The sequence below is a fragment of the Nothoprocta perdicaria genome, unplaced genomic scaffold (genome assembly GCF_003342845.1).
Source record: "Nothoprocta perdicaria isolate Ctin4 unplaced genomic scaffold, notPer1 scaffold_123, whole genome shotgun sequence".
NCBI classification, from domain to species: Eukaryota; Metazoa; Chordata; class Aves; order Tinamiformes; family Tinamidae; genus Nothoprocta; species Nothoprocta perdicaria.
The window spans coordinates 1,918,086-1,933,228 of record NW_020454350.1 but is presented as its reverse complement, the minus strand read 5'-3'; the positions used below and the strand labels follow the sequence as shown (position 1 = coordinate 1,933,228).

General features: G+C 42.6%; 1 protein-coding gene across 3 annotated transcripts in view; it reads right to left on the bottom strand.

The window, feature by feature from the left end:
- The window catches only part of TPD52L1 (tumor protein D52 like 1), a 44,234-nt gene extending 29,315 nt beyond the window's left edge, over positions 1-14,919 (bottom strand). For 2 of the 3 annotated variants that reach the window (XM_026054596.1, XM_026054597.1), the window contains exons 1-2: positions 14,871-14,919; positions 1,058-1,173 (exon numbers count right to left, since the gene is read on the bottom strand). In XM_026054596.1, the coding sequence (XP_025910381.1) occupies positions 1,058-1,173; positions 14,871-14,889 (135 nt within the window). In that variant the 5' untranslated portion in view covers positions 14,890-14,919. Of the gene's footprint in view, positions 1-1,057; positions 1,174-14,317; positions 14,356-14,870 lie in introns of those variants that run through there. The other variant, XM_026054598.1, reaches the window with a different exon arrangement.
- Positions 14,920-15,143: the final 224 nt, after the last annotated feature.

Here is a 15,143-nt window from a genome sequence, read left to right as displayed (position 1 = left end):
GCCTCCTCTTCTCCAGGCTGAACAGCTCTCTCAGCTTTATCCTTTTCCTACTTAGAAACTTCACTGCAGGTTCTGCAGTCTTTAGCAAAACTGAAAAAAAAGAATCCACTCTTCCACTGCAGGCCTAATTGNTCACTGTCAAGAAATGTTTCCTTAAGTTCCTGTGGAACTTTTGGTGCTTCAGTTTGTGGCCGTTTCCTCTAGTCCTGTCGCTGGCCACCACTGAAGAGAGGCCGCCCCCTCCTCCTCACTGCCTCCCTTGAGGTATTTATACACGCTGATCAGGTCCCCCCTCTGCCTTCTCTTCTCCAGGCTGAACAGACCCAGCTCTCTCAGCCTTATCCTTTTCCTACTTAGAAACTTCACTGCAGGTTCTGCAGTCTTTAGCAAAACTGAAAAAAAAGAATCCACTCTTCCACTGCAGGCCTAATTGAAACAAGCTCCTTAACATTTCCAATAAAAAGGCCACACAGTTCATTGAGGCTTCTTTCCTCCCAACTTGTTGTTGTTAACTATCACTTTTTAAACCTCTTCATGGCATTCTGAGAAATTACGGTGTCAGGACATGCTGTGAAGTTCTTTACTTGTAAGAAAACAAAGCAAAACAAAAATATAACCCTTTCTAAATAAACCAGTGCTAAAAGTAAGCAAAATTACAGAAAAATTGTGTTTGCTATTATCACTCTGAAATCATCAACTACTTTTCCTCTGAGCATGAYACAAAATCTTTTCCCTCAGGAGTAACACCACAGCTGCACAATTCCATTGATCCAACAGGAAGGACAGATTTCATTCTTCATAAACTAAACRTTTTATTAATAAAGACAACTGGCATTTGTTGACTAAAAAAGGAGATATTTAACTTTATGATCTGCAGGTAAAAGGTGATTTACCTTCTAGAAATATCTAAGGAAATTAATCATTTTGCCTAAATCCAGCMCAGAATAACTTTTTTAAAAGGAAAAGCATGCTTTTATGATGTGAACTTCATATAATTAGTATTGCCCCGCTTCAGGAAGCAGAAGAATTAACACCTACGGAGATTCAAATTCATTACCTTAGCTAGCTCAGTCTTTAACTCTTCTTTCTCTTCTTCAGAAATCATACTGGTGAAGTCGACATCAGTGACCACGTCTTCATCTGCTTCATGCAAAGACTGTGTTTCCAACAGGCCTGAAAGTAAAGAGTTATAAGGTCAAGATAACTATTATCAATCATTTCACCCATGATACTGGCATTCTGTAAAAATAAATGGTTGATTTAATGTTCACTTACTAAAATAAATAAATAAATAAATAGCTTTTCCTGCTAAAGGTGATTTGGATCCTGCCACTCTGCTTCTGGAAAGCTACTGCCATGTCAGATGAGAAATGCTATACCAAACAAGCCAATATAAAAAAGCAGCAATCCCACCAAGAAAGCAATCACCTTGGTTCCTACTAATCCATGAATGGGCACTCCCTCCATTTTAACAGAAAATAGAAAAAAAGAAAATGACTTTTCCCCTTCAAAACAATAAAGTTTAATTAATGTGGATCGCTGATGGTACAGTGACAACAGTATATGGAGCTGTACAGTAAGTACATTTCTCAGCCAAATTTCCTTTTAAAAATACTTCTGATTGTAGCAATTTGAGAACCTTACAGATGAATATAGCATGCAGAAGCAACTGCAGCACCTACTATTTGTACATGTCCAAATGTCTTGAGAGCAGCATACCTTGGCTCCTCATCTACAATTGTGTGGCATCACCTCTTACCTTCTGCTTCTTCGTTCCTCCAACTAGTGAAGGTCAATATGAGAGTGACATGATAACTAAGCTAAGCACATATATAAATGCTTTTAAGACTTGGGTGTAATATATTCAGAGGAAACAAAATATCTCTCATCTCCCTATCATCCAGTTCAGAAAAGAATGACTGCTATGGCCTCAKTCATTAAGAACATTCATTCTTCATTGCCCATAAACAACACACACAGTACGAAGCATTAGATAAAACTCTCCTTCAGCACTTGCTTTTAGAGGTTCTAAGCCTGCTTGTGAGGTGAAAGAAAACTCTCCTCCAGGATACAGCCCCAGTAGGGCTTTTCGCTTACTTCATCTCTCTAGATGAAAAATATCAGCCACCTTGGGCAACTCAGGACATCGGGGTGCTTTGTAATGCAGAAGAGACAAACTTCCTGGGGGTTCACACAAGGCCACATAAGCTCTCACAGAGAGTAGAAGTGCGTCATTGGTCAAGTCTCAGCTGTACAGAATTTTCATAGGTTTCATAGTTTTCGTGCATGTCCCATGGAGAAGGCGGCAAAACTCCCTCCAGGTTTCTGTCATTTCTTCCACCTGGAGTTCCTAGCATTCCTGGATTTCCTGCTATTGAGCAGCGTGGAACCGATTTGATTCCTATCATCACCCTCAGTGCAGAGCACTCCGGGGAGAGCTCAGCTGTGTTAATTATCCTCTTCCCTCAAGCGGGGAGAGAAAAAGCAGCAATACAGGTGCTGAGCCCCTGCCTGGCACCACACGCGAGGTGAAGAGGTTGCATATGCACCAAAGTCTTTAAAAAGTAAAAGCATATAAAAGAAGTTTAGACCCTAGTTACTATCCCCCAGTTGCGAGGAAAACCTCTATTTCAAAAGTCACAATAAAAGAAAACCACATTTTATATGTGCTGTTCAGCAGGAATAGTCCCAAATTACTTTTATTAGCCCTCCTCCACTTCTAAACACAATCGTCGTTTTGTGCTCGTTTCAGGTTTAGCAGTAGCACTGTGGGAAAGGGGCTAAGCTTACTCCCYATGGTCTTGGAAGCAGGCTCTCTTCTTAGGAATGGAGTAGGAGTAGAACAAGATAGGTCTGAGAAGCACAGGGAATAAATCCAGGGTAACGGGGTTATGGCTGAAACAGCTTAAGGAAAATCTAAGAACAGAAATTACAAAAGACACGAGCTGAGGAGATCTTGAGGTGATGAGAAATGGGAGGCAGAGCTGAACTCAAGGGACACCACAAGTTTGAGACTGGCTGCGTAAAGAGAATTGCTGGGCAATGGATAGACAGATATGGAAGCTAACAGGGTCTAACAGAGCTAATTGAGTGACACTAAAGCAGACCAAGAGACAAGATCAAAAATGTGCAAATACAGTTCATCCAAAAAAAAAACACACACGTGACAGTCTTTGCATAAGACTTTGAGGTCCCATCCAGTGCCAGTCCCAATTCTTACCTCTTGCTTTTCATCAAAATCCCAACATGCCTAAAATTCTTGTCTGATCCCTCAGTCCCTAATCATCACTGTCTTTCCACCAAGGTTTCACTCCAGTCATCTCACAGGTCCAAACAGTTTCCAAATCTTTTTTCAAAGCCTTCTTAGACATTTATGCCTGTTTCCCCTCTGATCACTACAAAGTCCAATGTTAGATTTCAGAGTCAGAGGTTTCCTACAACAAATATAATGAAAACAGCCTGGCAAAGATTAAGATTTAACTGACAGAATGCTAGAGGAATTTATCCTTTTATGAAACATCAGAGAATATTTCAGTATTCTTACACTTGAATATGAAGTTTAACTGATTTCACTGCATTGAGACTCACAGTAATTTTACAGCTGGAAGATATTTGATACTCGCCAGACCAGAACATTATGGAGCCTTAWTCCTGCTCAATCAAAGCCAAGTTCTGCGCACTCAACAGCAGTGCTAAGGCAATAACAAAAAGCAGRCGGGTTGTAATCAAGGCACATTTTCATGTGAAATGGAGCACAATACAGGTCAGCATCACCCAGCTAAGCTCAGACTCCAGCTGCAGRAGTACAGGCTTGTTCTCATCTAGGTTGCCATGCTGAGCTACACAGCTCATCCACTTGGACACAGGATTGTGGTGATGGGATTAAACCAAGACCAAGGTCTGGGATGAGCCCTCACAGGACTCTACTTGGGGGTGGAAACTTGGCCCACCTCCCTCAATCAGCTGATCAGGCAGCCCCTCTTCTGGTGGCCTGAGATTGGTGGGGACAAGATCTGACGGTCCATATGGTGTCACCCAGTCTCACATTCCTAAAACAAGTTACACTAAGAACACATCCTTGTGTCACTCACCCTCCACAGAGCCACACTTGTGAGTGTCTGAACCTGTGCTACTCCAAGAGCAAACAAAAAGCTCCCACAAAGGGCAGGAAAGCACATAGTAGGGTACAAATCAATGCAAAAGTTGCTTGGTTTGCACCATTTTTAGGAGCTCATGGTACCTGCTGTCACATATAATTAGATAAAGCACACAGGAAAGATGAAAACTGTAGGACTGCCAGAAATTAGGAACTGCTAATYATACACAAGGATCCAACTCAGAAGGATTAAACAGGCAACAATATACTGAAAAAGAGAGGGGGGGATGGGGGAATACATTTAATGTGATCCTTTAAAAGATCTCCATGACAAGATAACACAACTATGCAAGGAGTTGCAGGATCCTAAAACTTTCCATGGGCATCTTGGCATTCTCGCCCAAAGTTCATGGCCAAGACTGGTAGTAGAAGGTTTACAGTCTGCTATTAAACCTGATTTAACTTGCAGCTGTACCCATGCCCGCTACTAGGATTTTTTAATTACACAATGAAGTGATGACAAATTAACTATGTCACATTAAACTTTCCACAAAGTTCAAATTAACTATGTCACATTAAACTTTCCACAAAGTTCAAAGAATATGACAATAAAATCTGAGGGAGATTTCGGATGTGCAAAGATCAGCTTCAAGCATTCACTTTAATCTTTTTTTTTTTTTTTTCTTTTTAAAAGTGTATTTTCCTCCATATTCCTCACAGGATCATTTTGTAGAGTATTCCACATAAAACTAAATCTTTTACGTTCATCTTATAAAAAAGAAAACACTACTGGCAGTAATATGTGCTGAATTAACTACTGTAGTAACAAAATTAAAAGCAAGAAAATAATATTTTAGGTGCTTCCAGAGACATGCATAGATGATGATCCTTAGTATTCTAATGAAACACTTAGGTAGCAAAGCCCTTTTCTTGCTCTTACTGTCTTTATCATCTGTGTACACAGTTTTCAGCGTATCTGTTTCCTGACCAATTAAAAATAGCATCCCTAACCTGTTCTCTGGTACCCACATCAGGGACAGAATATGCCTGCACAASAAGCGATGACTCGCTACAACTTCTTTTACCATGTCACTGTACTGGCACCAATAGCACAGTGCAGTATGGAGGAATACTGTTTCTCAGCAAGTGCTGGAAAACACTTGTTAAAAAAATTAAATTGCAATTAAATCTAAGTGATGAATTCATAAGCACAACAAAGGAACTGTCCAGACTCTGCATTAGTGTCTGCTCTTCTTTACAATGTCAGTCTTAATATCAGATACAGAGATGCAGGGAGATAGGGAAAGATGAGAAGAGACAAGAGAGCAGAAACATATCAGAAGCATATACAATAAAAAAAATAAATTGATTGTAAAATTTAATATAAGTTAGCAGATTTTCACTACTATTTTTTTTCACCTGGAATTTATTTTGAGAGAACTTAAAGGGAAAATATTCTCTCATTTAAGTGAGCAGACTACTCAAAGGAAGATTCTCCTTTGCCTCTGGTCCCAACTGTGCCGAGACCAAACTGCTCAAGTTGTAGCGCAGAGCCTTTTTCCTAAAGGACCTGGGTGAATTGGGTAAAAGTGACAAGAGTAGTCACAACAAATAAATAAATAAATAAATAAATAAATAAATAAAATTTATTAAAGTTTTTAATAAAACTTATACCAAGCTTTGTCCTAGGATCTCTTCGTCCAAACAAAATCACTGAAACATCCAGCTGTGCTTGGCAGGCTCATCTTAAGCATTTTATCTAGACACATATAGCTCTCTCTCTATGAAATAATAATTGGGCTGGCCCAGGGAAGACAAGGGCAATACTGCCTTCCAAGCTGCAACTATGAAAACACAGAACAATTGTGCAGTGCAGCAGTTCAGTGACAGCAGATGCTTCTTTCCATTATGTCAATGCTGAAAGTAATGACAGTATTGTGCCACTTACTGTGCTTCCTATGACCATTCTGTACAACTTGCATTGAGGTCAAGGGTAAGAAAAAGATGCCACAAGTGGAAGCTATATCACATCTTTTCTTTCTTGAGGCAGAACAGAAAAAAATAAAAGAAGATGAAGTCATGATGGTATAATGGGGAATGGGAAAGTAGATGACACTGAGTCACAAAAGAGACTTGTTCTCTACAAATAAGGTACCCTAGAAACTGTAACAGACTGCATAACACAAATGAGGGAATAAAGCATACATAATCAGAATAGAGAAAAAGAAACGCTGTGAAGATAAGAGCTATGACGTGGAAACGCTGGCAGTCAGAGGTGGAAGTTGTCAGCTAAATTTTTTAAAACCACCCTTACATACTAAAAATACACAACGGCACATTTTTGTAATCTCAGAATAGAGAGGCATCTTCAGTCTCATCCTCAGCTGGGAGATGCGACTGAGATCCCATCAATTGTATAATTGAGCTCACACATCTGCTTCACTGAACCAAAGTCACAGAAACTTCATGACATGATTTAATAGCCTCTTTCCCAAGAAATGCTCAGTTTATTGTGCTTCTCTAAATCCAGATGCAAAAGAAAAATCATTAGATAGAAATCTAACTGCAGTATGATTACATTCACAAGTAAAGTAATTTCCAGTGAAGTACCAACACCGAAAGAAATTATAAAATTATAGTGTGTTTCTTTTTGTTTGTTTTTATTTTTATTAAGGAAGAAACTCTTCAAGTAATTGCAATATCTTTTAGAGAACAAAAAGCGTAAGTCAAAAACAAGATCTTTAAAAGTCTAATTTAAAACTGAGTGAAATCTTGCTGTGTTCAATAAGTCGCTTTATTCTTCTGCAGCCAGGCTACCTCAGCAGCGCACAGCAGAAGTGTCACCTTGCCTCCTGCGGACGCTCTCCCACTTCTGATCGGGCAAACCTAACCAGAAGCAATGCACGAGGCGCGATTATAACCAGGCACACGACAGGGTCCTTATTCTCCTCAGCTGAAAGTCATAATTCTTACTGCTCTCATATGGCGCAAACATTTTAGCACCGTTACCTGTACCAAAATATAGACATATGAATGAGGAAGTGAGAGGGCTAAATTAGATCCCCCTACATGTGCCCAGCCTTTCGCACAGGGAGGTGCAGATGAGAGCGCCGGGCCCTGGGGCCGGGCCATGGCTAAGGCCCGTGGGCGGCCTCGCCGCCATAGTGACCCGTAACGGCAATAACGGCCCTCCCGGCGGCGCGAGCGCCCACGCGCGTCCCCAGCCCCTCTGAGGCTGCTCTCAGGCCCTGTAAGAGCACACAGCTGGGCTTCCCAAAGGGAAGTTCCCAAAGGGAAGGCTTTGATATACCCACTAACATTTAAAAGCCAACAGCAACAACACAAATTGAGATTATTCACCTTTATATTATTTTACACTTACTCATTTATCAGAGAGGACATCCATATATTCCCTTTCACAAGCCTTATATTAAAATAACTCTATTTGTTAAAGCAAACACAGTAAATATATTGAAAAACAGCTTGAGGTCAGGCCCACCTCAGCTCCTGCAAATGCACTTGCCTTGCACAGCACGGCAGCCATTCCCATGGGAATTACCCGATTAAACTTAGTGCCACACTGCTGTTTTCTGGACAGGCTGCACAAAATACTTGCCAATCAGTAAAATACCATGTATCCACACTGCTCACTGCAAAGCTTCCTTAGTCTTTTCATTACTTTTCAAGGCAGCACCTTGAACCACAAAATGGGTTGTTTATGATTCTGCTTTTAATGTCAAGTGTCATGTTAAGGCTTTCGCAGTTCTTGGCACTGTTCATTTGGCACTGATGCCCACTCGGTGTTTTGTACCACAAAGCAACGTGTCTGCTTAGTGAGGTTGTGGGTGGAGGCATCTGGGGCTTAGGGTTCTGCACATCCGGGACGTTCCCAGATATAAAGGGGCTTCTTGGCCTCTCCACTTGGGTAAAGTTTCAAGAGGACAAGGCCGCTCCGGTCAGAATGGCTTACACAAATATCCCAGGATAAGAGGCTGTTTATTGGGCCAGGATGCAGAGAGAGGGACTTCCAGCCACCCTGGGCAGTCTCAGTGCTATTTTTCATGTCCCTGATTTACGCTCGAGTATGAGATAAGGTGGCAGCCATCACCAATAGCACATGATTTTCCTCCTTTATTACCAATGGAGAAGACTATCCCTAAACCAGGAGGGCCCAAGCTGCATTAGATCACATTCAGTGATAAGAATATTGCTCAAACCTCTGTCCTAACCCATACTGATCACCCTGCCTTGTATCATGTCTATCATACCTTCTCCTAAGCTACCTTAAGAGGTTCCTAGAAGGGAACACAGCACAATCCTCTACTTCTCACCTCCCTACTGCCTCCTCTCCATGTCTACAGACATGGTTGCAGAACGGATACATTTCTGAAATCAGCTTGTATGCCACTGCTTGTATCTGATACCTTCATCCCTTCTCAACCTAATTGTTAAAAATCTTAGTCTTCATACCCTTTCCTCAGACTTTCATTCCCTTTGCAACACTTACCTATGACTACAGTACTAACTGTTTGCCTTTTGGGACATATTCACTCACATATTTCAGCAAGGACTTGGGCTTGACTGACTTTTATTCTGGATCTAGTTCTAAACCTATTTCCTGCCTTTGGATCTCTCCAAAAAAGCTACAAACCGTTATCATTAGACAGTCTTTATTYCTTGTACTTAACATGGACTTTATTGCTCTTTATCTAGAACATCTTTCCTGTTCTTCTCTAGTTTTTATTATTCAGAAGCAATTTAAAACAGAAGGAAGAGACCTTTTTCTATCTATAGAACCTCCTGATGGCATCTGCTATTTAACTCCCTCCATCAGTCTAGCTATTCAAGTGGTTGCTCCTTCTTCCCCATCATCTTTTCTTTGTCACCAGAAGTATCTCCACCRTCTGACCCCGTGACACGACTGCAGGATTTACCTGCAAGGCCTCTTAGCTTCACTGGTTCTTTAGGCTTCCCACATGACTATAATAGTGTGTAACACTATTAGATAGTTTAATTACATGGCAAATATCATTCTCCCCAATTATGACTTTGATTTCTTCCTCCCACAATAAGTTAATAGCTGCCATCTGCCTATTAAAATACTTCAAGCAGAATATAATCTTTTGTTCCTGGCATAATTGTCCCTCTAACTCTATATGCATTTTATTCATCTCCGAAGAAAATCTGGTTTTTTAATAACACCTGATTATTTATAATGAAAATTTAGTAGGCAGCAACCCCATACAGAAAGAGCGCAGAACAGCTGAAGCCTTCAGAAGACACTCCAGTGAAACACATTAGCTTCAAGTCATTCTCCAAAAAGTTACAGGCTTCTCCTAGACTGCCTTGTCTGAGATCTACTCAGCAGAGTTAAGAAGATTTTAATTAAAATGTAAAACACAAAAAGAGGTATTAGATAAGCACCTAAAATATCCGAGCCAACATCAGCATGACAAGTTATTTCCAAATTCAACCAAAGCACAGTTACTCCAAGCAAGTTACTCAAAGGTATTTTAAAACTTTAAGATGGTTATCAGCAGCTTTCTGGCAACTGCAGACTGTGAGAACTCCTTTCATTTCACACAGGTTACAAGGCAACTTCTTTGCACAGGTKAACACAGGAACTGGCCTTTTCACTGAGCAAGCAAGGAAAGCACCAGCTCCCGTCGTCATTCCCCACTTACAAACCATCACAGAGGGTAACACTATAGAGCTCTTACTGCTCTGTACCACGGGCACTGTTCACCCTGCTTTGCACACTTATGWTTTCTAAGTTAGTTAACTGGCAGCTACTACTTTTAACTTCCAAGTGTGGCACAGGTGCTACAGAAAGTAGCACCCTCTTTGCACAGAGAAAAAGAGATAGTGTTTCACAAACCAAAGCAGAGCCCAGACAGAAACGAGGTGGTATGAATGGAAAATGAAAACAGAAAAAAAATGAGTGATTTGTCGCCCTTGCAGCTATTCTGGGTCTTTCTATCAACTGTTTGCTTATCTGAGCCTCCTGGATYTTTGTTCAGTGACTAAAACACAAAATTACCTAAGAATTGCCCATTAGATGGACAACAGACTACGTGAGAGAAGCTACTCTGTCCAGTCACAGCCACCCACATGTAACCACGGTTTCCTTTTACTTCTGTAAAACTTTATGAATTTTACTGCTATGTCACCAAGATGTTGTAACCCATCATCATCACTTGCTATAAGCACAGCAAAGGTAAAACAGGACCAGCAGGATGGGGAGCATGAGAGCCCCAGTGTCCAAGGCCTTTATCGCCATGGCAAACGTTGCCCTCAAGATGGTGTCACTTCACAGATGCCCAAAATTTCGAWTTTTTCTGCACTTTTGGTAAATACCTGCAAGAAATCCCCAATACTAAYATTATAAAACAGAGACAATGAATAGGACTGGGCACAAGAATAAGAAGATTTAGTGACGAAATGCAATCAATACTTTGATCCTTGGACCTCAAGCACATCTCAGCACCACTACCTCTGTCCGAGAGACCAAAGCAAATCAACAGCTACGCCCAAGGCTTTAGAGAAACTCAGTGTCATATCTGACACTTGAATGCAGATTTACTTAGTCCTCTCTCACTCCTTCCAGTGTACATGTAGAGAACACTGCAGTAAAAATGCCAATTTCAGACAGCAGCAGAAAGACTGCAAGAAAATAGGCAACTTTATTTTWAAAAAAAGACATTTTGACTGTGCATTTTTATGGAATCCAAATAAAATCAGATGAAAGTAGCCTGCCCAGACCTAGTACTTACTATCTCAAGGTATTTCTGATTAGTAAGAAGGATCTTATGGAGCCTTARAACACCTCCTGAAACTGAAGGCTGRCTTGTCTTGCTAAACCCAAATTGCTGGATTATCCTAAAACAAGCTACTAAAACACTAAATTCCTAAATACAGCCACGTAGAACACGCTTCAGTCACTTTGCAGTCTTCTGCCAAGCTTGCGCCACAAGCTCCACACGTTCCTGATCGGTACTGAGCCGCATCAGAAGGGCACGGGCAGCCCGATCTTTCCCCTAACACATTTGGGAGCGCTGATAGGGGGCTACTTGTGCTGCCTCACAGCAGCACCTATATAAACTGCCCAAAGAAAATGACAACATACAGGAGGAAAAAAATAGTGCAAGAATCTTAAAATATATTTTGAGGGCTGGTTTGTTCTTTTTTTCCATGTTCTGCATATTGTCATCACTGGAAAACTGGAGAAGTTGCAATGTCTTAGAAAACTGGCCCTAGATTTTAGGAGATGTGTCTTGTTACAGCTCTTCTCCAAATCTCAGACCACCACAGTTTCAGCTCTCTTATGTTGCAACGAAAGCATTTGCATTTCTTCAGCCTCAGCAAATTGAATTTCTTCCTGTGACAAGTGTCTTAAGGCTGAAAGCAGGGAAGGTTCAAAAGGGTAAAATAAAACCACGGCATTTCCTTTCCAACATTTATTTCCTTAAAATCTGATAATACTAGTGATAATTTATTCTGCGCATACATTTTCCTTCCATTTAGTATAATTGCTCTTTCATCATTCAGCCTTTTTATCTCAAGCTCTGGGCACTTTCGCTAAATATTTAAGAATTTTATCATAAATTAAAACCCTACCATTTTCACTTGACCTGATCTTCATGGGGTCCTATTAACACGGCACGTGGTACTTCCAGCATGCAGTGAAATACTGAAGCTATCACTGGCAGGTTCATTTATCCCACTATCCCCCTGACCCTCTGCAAAGCACTCTCCTGCTCCCTTCCATAGCTGGGCAAAGGGCAATGGACCTGCCTGTAACAGAGTTGATCCTGAAGCCTTCAAAGCACTAAGGCCCAGGCATAGGCTTGGGAATGTAGATGCACCTCTGGCACCAAAAGGAACCAGCAGCCAGCGCTGGGTGCACCCTTCAAATACTTCAAACTAGGTTTCACCAGTTGAGAAGGTTCCTCCAAAGACGCAACGCGAAGTTACGGGAAGGACATTGGGTAGGCAGAAGGAAGAAGAGCTTCAAAACTCCATCGTGAGAAGAAACGAGACAGGATACAACAGGGAAAGGAGGAGGTATGATCCTGTCTGAAACTAGGAAGAAAAAGAAAAGAAGATAAAGTATTGCAAAAGGAGAGAAATGGACTAAGGAATAAGAATAAGGTTGAGTTGTGGGATTCTCAGATGAAAGCCCAACAGAAGGCACCCACAGTGCTCTCAAAGCTAGGGCACAGGTCCCATTTTAAGCCAGTAACAGAAGGATGCAAGAGAAAGTCAGTTTGGCTGTGCCTGGGTCCAAAGCGAGCATCGGGACAGGAACACACAGCCTGGAGCTTCCCATCTTGCAGGCAAAAACACTGTGTTTCCAGGGTGTTTCATTTTAGAAGTGACTGACAGTCATAGGAAGAAAACAAGTATGTTCTTAAGAATTTTTTTTATCCCCTAGCCTAAGTACAGCTGAACTGTGTGTTCACAGGATCCACTATATGATAATTCAGTGGGAAATGTAATAAAAAACAAAAGCAGTCAGAGACTTAAGGATTACAACTTATGTAAATTGCAATTTATGAGGTTTCTTACACATATAAACTTGTCAACATGGAACACACCGTTATTCCCTTACAAAAGGATTTGAACATTAATTACTATTATTTTTCATCTGGAAGTCTGCCTTGCCTAGTTAGCACTGAATGCCACACAACCATACTTACATATAATAATAATAATTCCATTTCAGCCCATGAAATCTCYGTACTGCTTCAGGTTAAAATACCTGAGCATTTAGCTTGCCCAGTCTTTGGGCATGGAGAGAGGTCTGCACGCAGCGCCTTGCAAAAAAGCGCTCCTTGTGTTAGCTATGGCCTCTAGGCAGTACCATGAGGCAGGTAATTACACATAACAGCTTAGTTTTATTTTATTTTTTACAGTCACAGAAAGATTTATAAAGCTGATTCATGCTGCTCTGCAAAGATGCTGACAAAATTATTTTTCTGCTCTGAAGAAATCTCCATTTTATATTTGCAGGGGTGTATTTCTTGAACATGCACATGCACTTGATCTACTAAGGCACAGCATCCCTTCAGGACAATCTAAAACAGCACAAAAAAACATAATTATGTCAGAAAGTCCCTTTGAAGAAAATCTTCAAAGTGTTAAATAATGAGCAACTTGACAGTGCTCTCAAATTTAGAGCTTTTACCTTCTCTTTTCACAGAAAAAGGCAATCCCTGAGCAGAACACACTGGAACAAACTACTCAGGATTTATTTCTCTGTGGGCATCTAAAGTTTCCTTAGAAGCAATTGATAAACTCATTAAAATGTATACACATTTCTCCTGCTGCTTAAGCAGATACTTGAACTCAACAGATTTTTTTCTTCCCCAAAGCAAATTGCTACTGTTTTGTTAGTAACCTTGTATGACTATGTTCTGCAAATTACATAGCAGGACAGAAAAAATCAGATTTCTCGCCAGTTCCCTAATGTGCTTAATTGAATGCAACTGCACGAGCCACTCTCAGGTTCAATTCTTTTTGCCAGCAAGGCTCCATAGCTGCTGTAACAGGCACYGAGTTAAATCTAGAAGAAGAGGGGCACATTTTGGAACAGAAGTTTCGTGACATGCAAATACCACGACGCTTTTAGCTCTCCCTGCTAGTGCTTTAAAAGATTATTGTTGTTAAGAAATGGGAGACTGTTCTGAGGAGCTTTAGAGACAAAACACACAGATGAGAAAGGGAAAAAAGAACATTTACAAAATGAGGATAGCCTTGAAGAGCCCATATTTGTCTGTCAACTAGGTAGGATAAGTTTAGGACTACAAAGGAAAGGGAAAAAAAGAAAGGAAAAAGCTTCTGTACTGGATGCAGGAAAACGAAGCACTAAGAAACCCTCATGAGATAAAACTAACACAATACAAAATATTCTCATTAGGCAACAGACACTCACTCAGAAGAGGAATGGATTAACGAAAAAAATCTTCCTACGTCAGTAACACCGCTAGAAAGACTCAGTAAAAAAGTTGCTGACCAAAACACCGACAGGCAAAACCCACCCCTGGCTGTGCTGAACGTACACTGATCATTCACCTGAGGATCACGGAGCGGGAGTCACTGACCTGGGCACAGCGCCTTACCCCGCGGACCAGACCCAGGATCACCAGTTTGGCACAGCAAGAGGGACCCGGTCCTTCCCCACGCGCACCTGCTTTCAGCACGCAGGTGCCTCCTCCTTACCTCTGTTTATCTTACAGACAAGAGAGTGTTTGCTAACCACGCTGCTTTCCAAGAGGTAGTTTTCCACCTGCTGCCTTGTCAAATAAGTAGTTTGACCGCCCGCTCAGCGGTCTGGGCTTGCGGGTGCAGCCGGAGGGTCCTCAGCCCCCAGAAAACAGAAGCAGAGCTGAAGGGCGAGGGAGACCTGCGTGGTTAAACACCTTGTGCTGGCCCCAAGGCCCCCTAAACCCGGCAGGAAAAGTTTATTCCGCGCTCTGGCGGGTCAGTTAATTGCACCCAGGGAGAGCCGAGGCGCTCCGGTACCCGGAGCGCGAGCGGCGGCCCGCGATCCATAGAAGAACGCCACCACTCAGCCCTAGCAGCTGCAGYGTAAGAAGCGCTCCGCTCGCCTCGCCTAAGGACGGCTGCGCTTGCAAAGCCGCGGGAATGTTTTAGCCGCCCCATTTTAAGCGCTCGGGGCACCGCGGGCTGCGCCCGGTGCCGAGGGACAGCGCCGGGCGCCTCGTCCCGCTCCGCTCCCGTCCCGCTCCGYTCCCGTCCCGCCGGGACTCACCCTGTGCCTGCGCCTCCATGGCGCGCGGCGCTGCGCGGAGCCGCCGCCGCTGCCGCCCCGCACGGAGCAACGGGCGCGGAGAGGCGGCGCGCGGAGACACCGCCCGTCCGTCCGCCCGCCCGCCCTCCGCCTCGCGGCGCCCCCTGCCGGCCCCGGCCCTGGCGCCGCCTCGGCCGCGGGGAGGAGGCGGCCGGGCAGGGACSGCCGCAGCGCCCCGGCCGCGCGCGGGGCCGGCGTTAACCTTGCGGAGACATCTTGAACGTCCCGAGCCTC